Genomic DNA, 12250 nt, shown 5'->3' on the forward strand with positions numbered 1-12250 from the left:
CAACTTGAAATATTCCACGTAACACCTGATTATCTGCTAGAACAAAATACACATGCCACTCTAGCCCTGTGACTGACTTCCTACATGAAATACGAGGAGAATCAAGAAGAAGAAATGCAGTTAATAAACACAGTAACATTTAATAATTTCATGGGTTTCTTTTGTTTCAAAGGTACTATCCAAGTCCAATTTAGCAATTTATCTAGCTTTTAAAAGTACAACTAATAATCCACAGTTGAATGTAACTGTTAACTTCTGAGGTATACCCCATGGAAGGACCTTAATTTTCACTTAGAACAAAGCTAATCAGATCGCTCAGCAATGAATTAGCAATGCTTATTTGTCCAGAAATCTTTGTTGTTGTACTAACATAAACAGAATATCTAAGCCATGTTCATCGAGCTGTTTCCCAATAAGATCAATACTACATACAGTAGCAAACGAACCATCTATCCTGGGACAATACATCAAATTTAGTAATAATTCAAACTCATTTGTTGAATAGCTATGCAAAGTAAGTCACAAAACACTTTTTATTTAAATACTGTTAAAAACTTCCTAGTTAATGCCCTCCTTGATTTTCGGCTCATCATAGGAATCTGAAGCAGTTAACCAAATTAATGGATTCCACCCCCTCCTCTCTTTTTTGCTGAGTAACATTCACTACCACTTCTTCAGATGCCAGCAGCATGAGAACAGCGCACATGCATATGATAACCCATCAAGGAGGGGTCAGCAGCCACAGGACTGAAAGGGAGACCTCAGGCCATGCACGTAACCTACACAGGGTGCATCCTGGTCACTCTCCTGCAGATGCTGGAGGCACCACCAAAAGGTGGTATTCTCAACACTGCAATTCCTGATGCTTTGAATGAGCTGAAGGTGGGAAGGCCACTTCCTCAGGACAGTCTTTTGAGCCTAGTGCTGTCAAGGACTCTGGTAGGGACAACATCAGGCTGGACAAAAACAGCGGTTTAGTTCCCATCACTTACTGGTCTACAAAAGGGGTCACCACTGTGGGTAGGACACTCTTTCCCACCATGCCTTTCCCCAGTCTTCCCTGTCCAGCCCTGGGACACAGCTTGAGAATCACTCCCATGTACTGTCAGTTCCTCCCCTTCACAGTCATTGAGCAAGCCCTCTTTTTTTGCCACCCGCAGGATTTAGTTCTGGTCCTCTGACACTGAAGGACTGTACTAGCATCACCCATCCTTCCCTGGAAGGAGGATTCCAGCAACAGCTGAAGGAGAGCACATGGCCTAAGCATAATACCATCACATGTCTGAAAGGCTTCATTTTGAGCCAAAAATAGCAGCAAAAAGAAAAACAGTACCCTGGACTTCACTGCTCTTTCTCAGCTTCATAAAGGTGTTTGAGGGCAAGTTACTGTATGACAGTAGTTTCACTTGCTTTCACAAAATTATAGAAAAGCAGCAACAGGAACCCAGTAAAAACCTCATCCAAATAAAGGGAGTGAAAAGAATTAAAGGTCGCAAGAGAAACCAAATGTTTCCTACTCTCTGCAACCACAGATGGTAAAGACTGGGGTTTAATGCTCTGTATCAAGCTCCATGTGCACACACAGAGAAACGCAGCTTGTGAATAGAATTACCAAAAATGCCTTAATAGCTAGTGAAATCGGTCTGGTAGAAACTGATAGCAATAACTACCATTAAGGACGAAGGATACTATAGTCACATTTTCTCTTCACTGCATGAAAAGAAAACAACCCATTGGTTAAAGAAATGTGAACACTATTCTAAACAGTACTTAGTTATTGGCAGATATTATCCTGACTGACCAGCAACCACAGTACAGAAATTAATATTAAAAAAAAAATAAAAAGTCACAGCCAAAATTTGTTTCCTGGAATCATATAAATTATTTTAGGTGTCATCAAAATAAAGAAATGAGTATTTCTTCATTACACTATGTTCGGAGATCAAATAAAAAGACAGAAAAACAGCAGAATATATTTTGAACAACAGTATTACAGGAACTTTTCCTTTTTGCAAATCAAGTATCCTGGTGAATTTTAAAGAACTTTTCCACATATTTATCATTTAACAATCTACAGGGAACTCTTAAGGGAAAATACAATTGAACTAGACTTTGGGCCGAGATTTTTTTTTTCAAGCAGCATAAGAGGAATCCCCTTAATTCTTAACTGCAACTCAAGAAACAATTAAGCTTATTTATGAAAAAAATGCATCACTAAGGCAGGATCACCACAAGACTCCGCACATGAAAAAAATGTAGTACGGGCTATTTATTTAACAAAATCCAAAGCCTTACCAGTCAATAACAGCTCTTCTTTGATTTGTATTCCATGAAGCAATTTGATCAAATGGACAGAAGTTGAGATGAGACCCAAGTTCCTATTATTAAATTGTGAAAAAAAAAAAAAAAATCAGTTGATATGAAATACACTCAAATAAAGCTAAAATGCTTAAATGCTTTTCACTGAAGTTAACAGCAAGTCTTTAACATTTTCAGAATCTCTGAAATCAAAAGCAGTTAATCCTACTTAACTATGCCTGACTACCAGTAGCCACACTACTATCATCAGAAGCAAAAGGAACAGGTTTACTGCACCAGCCTGTGTATGAACAATTTTTGGATACAGTACCTTCAGAGCTAAGTATCTTCTCCTCTCTTTTTGCTATTCTTCTAAATCAGATGTTAAAGATGAGCAGGTTATTCCTGCAATTTAAACAGCTTTATTTGTGTAAAAGCTTTGCTTTGCTTGAAGTTCAAGTGCTCAGGGAAAGTGAAAATGTATGTTACTTAGTAATAAATTTCAAGGATTTTTAAATACCAACAACCTGATTAGTCACAGTCATCAAAGGAACAAGCGAGCCAGTTCAAAGGGAAACACAGAAAACTCTCAGAGGGAACCAGGGAAGCTCAGGTAATCATTTATTCTTTCTCCAATGAGACAGATTCATAGGTAGAATCTCAGAATGGTTTGGGTGGGAACAGACCTTTAAAGATCATCTAGTCCAATTGCTCGATCCTGTCCTGTGGGCAGGGACATCTCCTGCTAGACCAAGTGGTTGAAAGCCCCACCAACCTGACTTTGAACAGACATGGTTCCACACATGGAAAAACACAGTGACAGTGAAGATAAACCAGTGAAGTGAACCCATTTGGAATCAAAAATGCCAAATAATTCTACAACCAGGACCAGCAATCCTGGAGGTAGACAACATCCATATCAGGATGCGCATGCAACAGGAGTAAAAAGCGGAAGTCAAAGAATACAGTATAAACATATGAAGTTTTCAGCTTTTAACTCATTTGTACTTCAGCAGTCAAGCTTTTTGAGAAGAGATCCGCTGAAAAGAGAACAGAGTGGCTTAAACTTCAGAGAATGGCAACAGCATCCCTACCAAACCTCCACACCCAAGCATGAGTTACTAAAAAAACATCATATCATCACATACAAATGATGAATATTTGTCTTCTGCAGATGTTTGCTAGATAAACATATGCTCTCTCATTAAGTTCTAACACAGAAAAGAAGCTAAAGATACATATATAGATATACAATACACATATGCACAGTTGTATACATACAATTTATTAAAATCAAAACATTTCCCATTTCTTCAGACTCCGAATTTCTTCTACAGCACCCAAAGCAGAAAAAACAACCATGTAAGGAACAAAGCTTAACATTCCCCGATAGTTTAAAACCTGTTACACAACCCACATGTTTACAATCTTTGCATTCTTTCCCAGAAAAAAATCAATTTTGATTTTGATCAACAGTTTTTAACTTGGGTTTTTTAGGGGAATTTTTGAGTGTTGCACACTTAAATATCAAAAGCACATAATTTTTCTCCCATTCACAACTTTTGATCATTCAGGACATTTAATTCCTAAAGAAGATGTGCATTTGCAACTGTATAAAATCAACACAAACATATGGCTAGTATACAGCTGGCTCAAGGCATCCAGTGAGGTATTAAAAGGAGCATAAACTATTACGCTGCTACAAAGCTAAAATAGTATCTGATAACTGATCCACTGAGTCCTTCACTGTTAACAAACACAGTCAGAATACTCCATACACATAGACATTCCCTCTCCTGCAGTCCAAAGGAAAGTACAATTATTAGCATCCAGGTTCCTAAATGAGCAAAGTTATGCTAACTGCCTAGTGAGGGCAAGTATCAGTATCACAAGTGCACAACACATTTTTGTTCAGGAATAGGCAGGATATCTGATTTTTTTTTTTTACTTTCTAATGGAATTTGGATATCCATCACTAGGTTGTATTTGTCATGCTACCAAAGGGCAATCCCAACAACTCCCAACCACGCAATTATGTTCCCCCCATTTTGTTAACATGAGTAACTATGGAGCTACAGTAAGTTACGGTAAGGAACCCAGTCTGGCTGAACATCCACCCAGCATAAATTTATAAAAAGGCATATGAATTTTCTGTCAGATCAGTTCCTTGGCCCACAATAGGATCACAAGTACTAGCACTGCCAGGAACAAAGAAGTAAGAGCCTGAATTTAGATTTAACTTTATTCCAAAACAAATGCCTTCTATGAAAAGTTCTGCAACTTTCGTGGCATTAACAAAATCCTGCCCCAGTGCAGAAGTTGCAACTTGTTCCCATGTCAAATTATATTTAGTTCAATAAACCAAATTTCACAAGTTCCAAGAAACCAAATTTTAAGATTGTACTCCACAACAATTTTTTGTGACCTAACCAACTTGTAACAGACTTTGCGGTATTTTGTTGGTTGGTTTTGGCTTCCTGGAGCGGGAGATGTTTCGTTGTTGTTTGGTTTTTTTTGGTTGGTTGGTTTGTGTTGTTTGTGTTTGTTTTGGTTTTTTTTAAACAATGGGTAGGCTACCAGGTTTTCGGTAACTACAGTTGATTGTATCCAGGCATCCCCTCAATGTTGCAAGAGATGCAGGCAAAAAAAAAGAGTCTACATAACTTAAAGAACAAGATTGACTTCTTATGATCCATTAATATCAGTTTACCTATATATATATATATAGGTGTTGATACACACAATTCTATATGCTATACTTTGCCGTGAATGCCAGACAGATCTAAATGTACCTAAAAAAATCCTGTAACTGATAATTAAGACAATTTATTATTTTGTTATGTTATCCAAAAAATAAACAAACAAAAGAGAAAAAAATGATAGTTCTCCAGTCAGACTTCCAAAAGGCTTATATTGCTTGCATAATCAACTTGCACTAAGGATACAAACCCTTTGTTCTATTATTCAGCAGTGCCCCAAACTCTGATCTACAAATAGGTCAGCTATTTTTGGTCCTTGCATACTCCATTTCAAGAGATTGCATCAAGCAGGAAATATCAGTTAATAAATCAACTAACACAGCAGTGTAAAATAAGAATCTCTATATAAAACCACACAAACATCAGAAGGTTATATTTTTGTATGGGTTAAAATGGATCATAACTGTACCTCATGACATTTTGATTCTTGGCACACTCAACACAGGCATTCCTCAGACATCTGAAACACTCTGCTATGAGCAGCAGGCAGGTGTGTATATCTACTGATCCACAGGAGTCCTTGTAGACCTGCTCAATTTCACTTGAAGTGCTCATCAGGATTTCCAGGAGATTCTGAAATATGCTTTCTTCTGCCATTTCTCTGAAATAAATACATTTGTAGTGAACAAAAAAAGTGTGCCACAATCAAAAAGCATCACATTATGACAGCCACACTTCTCATTGTAAACCCAAAGATGTTTCTGCATTGATTTGTAACTATCCTTAGTATACAAGGTCTTTCAAGTAGAAAGAGTAAAATATATGCACACAATTGTCCCACCAACCTTTTCAAAAAAGGGGCTAGGAGGGAGTTGTGCTGCCTTAGCCTTCCTACAGCTTTCCAACACCTCTTTGGAATCTAAAAAAACAACCAAACAAGAAGTCTCCCTAATACATAGAGATAGCATGATCAGACAGAACACTGCATGTCGTTTTAAGAATCAGGAATTTATTTAATTAATAAAGACAGTTTAGATGTCTATCACTAGATGTTTCAGAAGAAGGTACCAGAAGCTCCATTTTAAAATATCTTGTCACAAATTTCACCAGAGGGAGAACGAGTCATGCAGAATGCCTGTGGCTGCACTAGCATCGTTCTGAAGCGTGTGAATCACAGCCAAAGGAGAAAGTCAACTCTATCTACATCAGGGGACAACTACCACAACACAAAAAATACCACGTCACTTATTAGATTATCAAGACCTGGGAAAACAACACTAGGAAACAATAAGCCCATAGACAGATGTTATATGAATGGATGAGAGAGCTGATGCTGCTGCACCACATAGCTCCAAACTCCCCCGGATGGACACGCACATTTGCAGATGGATCTGTCACACAGATACACACAACGTTTCCAAACTACAGCGCTATTCACATACTCTCCTGATTTTATGTTCAGAAAGGAGATAAGGGCAACGCATTACAAACATTGCTAACTCAGCTTTGATACTACATGCTGGTGGTAAGAAGCCACACCAAAGACAGTTGATGGCATTGCTACAGGAAAGCTCAATAAATTTGCTCATTTGCTCATCCAATACTCCTGATCAGAATTTAAAAAAAAAAAGAAAAAAAGGAAATACAGGCACAGCTTCCTTGAACCATAAACAGACTTGTCTCAAGATCAAACAGGAAAACTAGGATCTGAGACATAAGGTTGAAAAATACCTCTTAAGCTATGAACAGAAGAAAGTGGGATGAAGTGGAAAGTAATATTAAACAAAATACATTCACACAGAAAACTTTTCCTAAAGGAGAACTTAAAAATGTATTGACCAAGCATTAGTGGATAATACAGTATCATCTCTGTTCTGCTGCTCCCTCAAACATCTAAGTATTTCCACAATTAGAAACTCTACCTACCCTTCATCATAAGTGATCAAATATCCATAAACCAAGCAGAAATCAAATATCTTCTCACAACAGAAAAGCCTAAGCGTACAAGCAAAAGTTATTCCAAGCAAAAAAGGAATTATTTAAAGGCTGTTTGGAAAAGCAGGATTCTCTTCAGAGAAAATTTAAATGCAACTCTTGTACTTAAGCATTTATACGGCATAGCAATTTGAGTGTGCACTACAAAGGCATTTTAATTAAAATCATCCTTCTGCACAAAAAACTAACTTCTCAAGTCAGTGAGGAGAGCAGGAGCTGATTAGCTAACATTAACAAATAGTCAAGAGTGCTTTCAGGTAATTGTTCCATGGCAATGCTTAAAACTGTTTTTAAAAAGCACTCTTCTTTCCAGTGGTACCTCAAAGATTCACATACAGATAAAAAAAGCAACTAAGTACTTTTAAAGTGTTTTTTTTTAATTAAAAAAAAAGGAAAATATTATCCTTCCGTAACCTTTCTCCTAATCTTTAAATATTAATTTATAAAATTAGCAAGGAACTTGTTTAGGAGCTTTTAGGTGAAAAAAAAAAACACCTTCAATTGTAAATAGGCCTTGACTTTCATTCAGAACTGCTCTGTGGACACTCCAAAACCTTCTGTTTCCTATGTTTTGTTGCTTAAGACAAGATCTTCACAATTTGCTGCTGCCACCTGTCCTTGATTTCAGCATCAAGTATTCTGCAGGAATACAAGAGGAAGCAGAAGCAAAGGGTACAACAGGCCAGCCCTCAGACAAGGAAGGCACGCGCTATTTCTTGTTAAGTCAAAACAAAGAGTTATTATTGATGTATCCATGCCAAAAGGAAGATTACTGTCACCCCTTTTAAGATCTAAGTGCTTGACTGCTAAAAATAGAAACTGTACAAGATATCCCAGTGAACACAGAGTTAAAAACATGAATGCAACCCTGTTCAAAAGACTAGGGCTCCAAAAATAATGAAATTCATCAGGAATTATGAGAACAACCCAGAAGTTTGCAATTCTGTATTTCCACTCTGTTTTTTAGGTACTTATGCCATTCCACTCCTGTAAGCAGAGTCCATAAAAGGCCTTTAAAGTATTTATCTTCACAATATTCCTGGTAATAAAGCCATTTTATTCATTTTGTAGATTAATAATGGAAGCATAAAGAAATCAGGCCATGTCCTCAAAAGCACTGGTAGTCTCAAGTAAAGAACACAGCTGAATTCAAGTCTCTCAAATTCCACACCACGATCTTGTAGTTGGGGCATTATTTTCCTCACCTTATTTGCTTCTGAATTACAGACCACCAGAACTCACATTTTTCAACTGTTTCCATAAATGCTGAACAATTACGTAATAACCAGAGACGTGTCACTGAATATCACAATTTTAAGTACCAAATATCTGTTCGGTCATGTCTTCTGGTTCAACAGCACCAAGAGCAGTATCTTCCACAGTTGGCAAATTTATTGCCAAAGTTACTCTCAGATCTTTTGTGTCATATGCTATAGGATGTAAGCTAAAACTACAGCCTTGTCCTTCTGGAAGGGCAACTACAGTGTCTCTCTTCCAGCCCACCTGCACCCGTAAAACTTGGTTATTTGAGGGAATACCTACTCCTCTGTCAAACACAGAGGAAGAGGTTTCAGGGAGGAAAGCAAGAAACATGCAGAGAAAGCATCAGCATATAAGCCCAAAATCTGCACAGGTCCTCCTCTCCTAGAGAAACTGAGATGAACACGAGAAGAAGGTCTCCTGTACACACAAAGACCACAAGAGAATATTTGTAAGTACACCTTTCACCCACCACCCCACAACTTTTAAATGTGGATTTAATTAATAAAAATATCATTGGGAATTAAAAACAAAACAAAACAAGTACACACAAAAACACAAAACAAAAACAAACAAATAAAACCCCACACCACTCCACCACTGCAATTTTTTGCTAAGCTAAAAAGTTTGATTTCTTCTTTCTTAGGTGTTCTAACCTTCAGACAGCTACTATTAGGAAGGGCGAGCACAAACTTCACATCAACCTATGGCTCCTCCCACCTTCCAGGGAGAGCAAAACCCATTCCTCTAAGCCCAGTCACGCAGCTGAACCTCTGCATGCCCAACCTTTGCCAAAGCCAACAGTGTTGTGCAGCACTGCAGAGGTCACAGAATCACGGAATGTTAGGGATTGGAAGGGACCTCAAAAGATCATCTAGTCCAATCCACCTGCCAGAGCAGGAATACTTAGGTGAGGTTACACAGGAAGGTGTCCAGGCGAGTTTTGAATGTCTCCAGAGAAGGAGACTCCACAGGCCCCCTGGGCAGCCTGTTCCAGTGCTCTGGCACTCTCACTGAGAAGTTTCTTCTCATATTTGAGTGGAACCTCTTGTGTTCCAGTTTGAACCCATTACCCCTTGTCCTATCATTGGTTGTCACCAAGAAAAGCCTGGCTCCATCCTCATGACACTCACCCTTTATATATTTATAAACATTAATGAGGTCACACCTCAGTCTCCTGTTCTCCAAGCTAATGAGACCCAGCTTGCTCAGCCTTTCCTCATACGGGAGATGCTCCACTTCCTTCATCATCTTTGTTGCCCTGTGCTGGACTCTCTCCAGCAGGTCCCCCCAACCTTACCCTAACAGCAACACTCCATACTGGCTCCTCACTTTCTCCAGTAACCCCCTGCTTTCTCTGTCTACCTTAAAGCTCCTAAGAAGCATCCAGCCACCACAGCCCACCCCACTGCATGGCAGTTGCCCCAGCCACCAAGGCCTACAACCACCGTCCTCATCCCAAGGCCTTGCCCTCACACGGGTACAAAACTGTCACCCAGTAAGGCCTCACACGGGCACGTTCTACCGCTTTTTGGCCACTCCGCAGGGCCCACCGTGGCTTTTCGCCCCACAGCAGCCATTTCCATGGCTACAACCCACCTGAGCTCACCTGCCCCAGGGGGGCAACTGCTGTCACCTGTGACTGACAAAAACAAAACTATCCTCCCCGGCACTGATAACAGGAACAAAAATCTTTTAGAAACCCCTAGGCATAATGTAGCAAGACTAGGCATAATGTGACAGAAACCTAACAGCGAAACAACAACTCTATAGAGACTGGACATAAGGCGAAGTGGGATGTCCTTGGCTTGCAAGCTAGGAAAGCGAAATGTTCTGATAAATGAAGAAAGAGATACATGACTTTTGGTGAGTAGCAGCACAAAATGACAATGTGTATGCTCAAGAAATTAGGTCAAGAAGCCAACGCTGGGCAGGGACACCAGGCTGTGAAGACCACAGGGGACCACTAAGCGACCCCTGATGAAGCCTCTCAAATACCAAAGATGGACATCGGGCAAAGGGGGGTTATGTAAACAATTTATGTTTGATGCATTAACTAAGCAGTAGAAACAAATGAAGATGCAATAGGTATATGTAATAAATAACAAGAATCGCGAATCATGCACATGCTCGATTAGAGGAATGATCCTCCGGGCGTCCGGCATGCTGCAATAACCACTTTCAAAACAGTGTAAAGGAGTCTTTTTTTGCCGACTTTTCGGTATCAGCGCAGGGACACAAGCAGACTGCCAGCTTCCCACAGCATCCCAAAGCGAAGGAGGGGAGAAGGGACAAGTCACCCCCACTGGCTCCAGCCCCACAGATAACTCCCGGGTCCCACAAGAACAGCCTCCGGGGGATGCAGAGATGAGGGGGGGCAGAGATTGCACGGCGGGAACTGCCGGCACCTGGGCCGCTGCTCTGCGAAGCCCGCAGCCGGCTCCCCGAGGGGCAGCACGGCGCCCAGAGCCGAGGCGAGCCCCTCCCGCCAACACACGGCCAGGCGTGCAGGCAGGCACACGGGCGTGCAGGCAGGCACACGGCCGCACAGCCCACCCAGGCCCGCCGGCACCGCCGCTTCCCGCGGCCGGAGCTCCCTCCCCCGGCACACGTGGCTGCGAGCGGCCCCTCCTCCCCGCTACCTGGGCTGCGCCTCCCGGAACAGGCCCGTCAGCGCCCGCACGCTGTCTAGCCGGGCCTGCGGCGCGGCCGCTACGGCGCGTCCCAGCCGCGCCGCCGCCTCGGACAGCGCTCCCGCCGCCGCCATCGCCAGCCCCGCCGCGGCCCAGCTCCGCCCCCCGCCGCGCGGAAATGGCGGCGGCCCGGCCCCAGCGGACGGGCGGTGCGCTCGGCGCTGCGACGCGACCCGGCCCGCAGGGCCGCCGCGGGGCACGGTGGTAAAATGGCGGCCCCGCCGGTGGGAGCTGGGGTAGCTCATGGCGTGGGCCCACGGTGCGTAAACCGTGCCGTTCTCCCCGTGGAAAATAAACCGTGGGGACAGCTTTCTGTTGCACCTTGAGTTGGAGAGTGTCTGGAGGAGGCCACGAAGCTGCTGAAGGGTTTGGAGAGGACACTATATGAGGAGCAGCTAGGCACTGGGTTTGTTCGGAGGGGAGACTTCGTGGTGGCTACAGGTTACTCACAAGGGGAGGAGGAGGGGCAGGTGCTGATATTTCTCTCTGTTGATCAACAATAGAACCCGAGGGAACAGCGGGAATATGTTCTGAGGAGGTTTAGGTGGGACATTAGGAAAAGGTTCTTCCCCTAGAGGGTGTTGGAGCACTGGAACAGGCTCCCCAGGGAGGTGTCACGGCCCCAAGCCTGACAGTGTTCAAGAAGAGACTGGGCAAAGTCCTCAGACACGTGGTGTGAACTGTGGGGTTGTCCTGTGCAGGGACAGGAGTTGGACTCGATGGTCCTTGTGGGTCCCTTCCAGCTCAGGACATTCTATCGTTGCACCTCCCCCATGGGCCTGTAGCCACCCAGGCGCTGCCCCTCGGCTCTCCACAGGGAGCGGGGTGAAGGCTGGTGGTGCACCGCAGACCTTGAGTCTGAGCCTTCTGCTCATCCCGTGTGCTTTGAGGCATCTGCTGGTAAATGGTCCAGCATGCAAACAAAAAGTTAGCATGCATACAAAAAGCATACATGTGTTGAGGGAAGAACATCAAGCTACCCATGGATAAAAAGACCTGGTTGTGGCCAAATGCTATAGAAAGCCTCATTAGTTGGAACTAAACTGAGTTTACCAAAGGTATTCAAAGGAATCTAAAAGCAATACCTCCCAATGCTGTCTCCAAAACAGGTTTCTGTCACCCAGCATGCAAAAAAAGCCAAACTGTAGTGTACAGAAACGAGATACTACAGAGTTGCACAAGTTGGGATGCAGGAGCAAAGCCAGCATGCCAGAAAGAAAAGTAACAGCCATTATATACAAAGTCTTGTCACTACATTCACGCCTTGAAGAGCCAATTGCTTACACATTTGTATATTGGTTACAT

General features: G+C 42.3%; 1 protein-coding gene across 1 annotated transcript in view; it reads right to left on the reverse strand.

Annotated features, from left to right (window-relative positions):
- The window catches only part of ATXN10 (ataxin 10), a gene marked incomplete at both ends in the record, with an annotated part of 99741 nt that extends 88722 nt beyond the window's left edge, over positions 1 to 11019 (reverse strand). The window contains 3 exons of the mRNA XM_080347444.1: positions 2296 to 2378; positions 5467 to 5658; positions 10895 to 11019. Of these exons, the coding sequence (XP_080203570.1) occupies positions 2296 to 2378; positions 5467 to 5658; positions 10895 to 11019 (400 nt within the window). The remainder of the gene's footprint in view (positions 1 to 2295; positions 2379 to 5466; positions 5659 to 10894) is intronic.
- Between the last annotated feature and the right edge of the window lie 1231 nt (positions 11020 to 12250).

Source organism: Nesoenas mayeri, assembly GCF_963082525.1.
Source record: "Nesoenas mayeri genome assembly, chromosome: 1".
Taxonomy (NCBI): Eukaryota; Metazoa; Chordata; class Aves; order Columbiformes; family Columbidae; genus Nesoenas; species Nesoenas mayeri.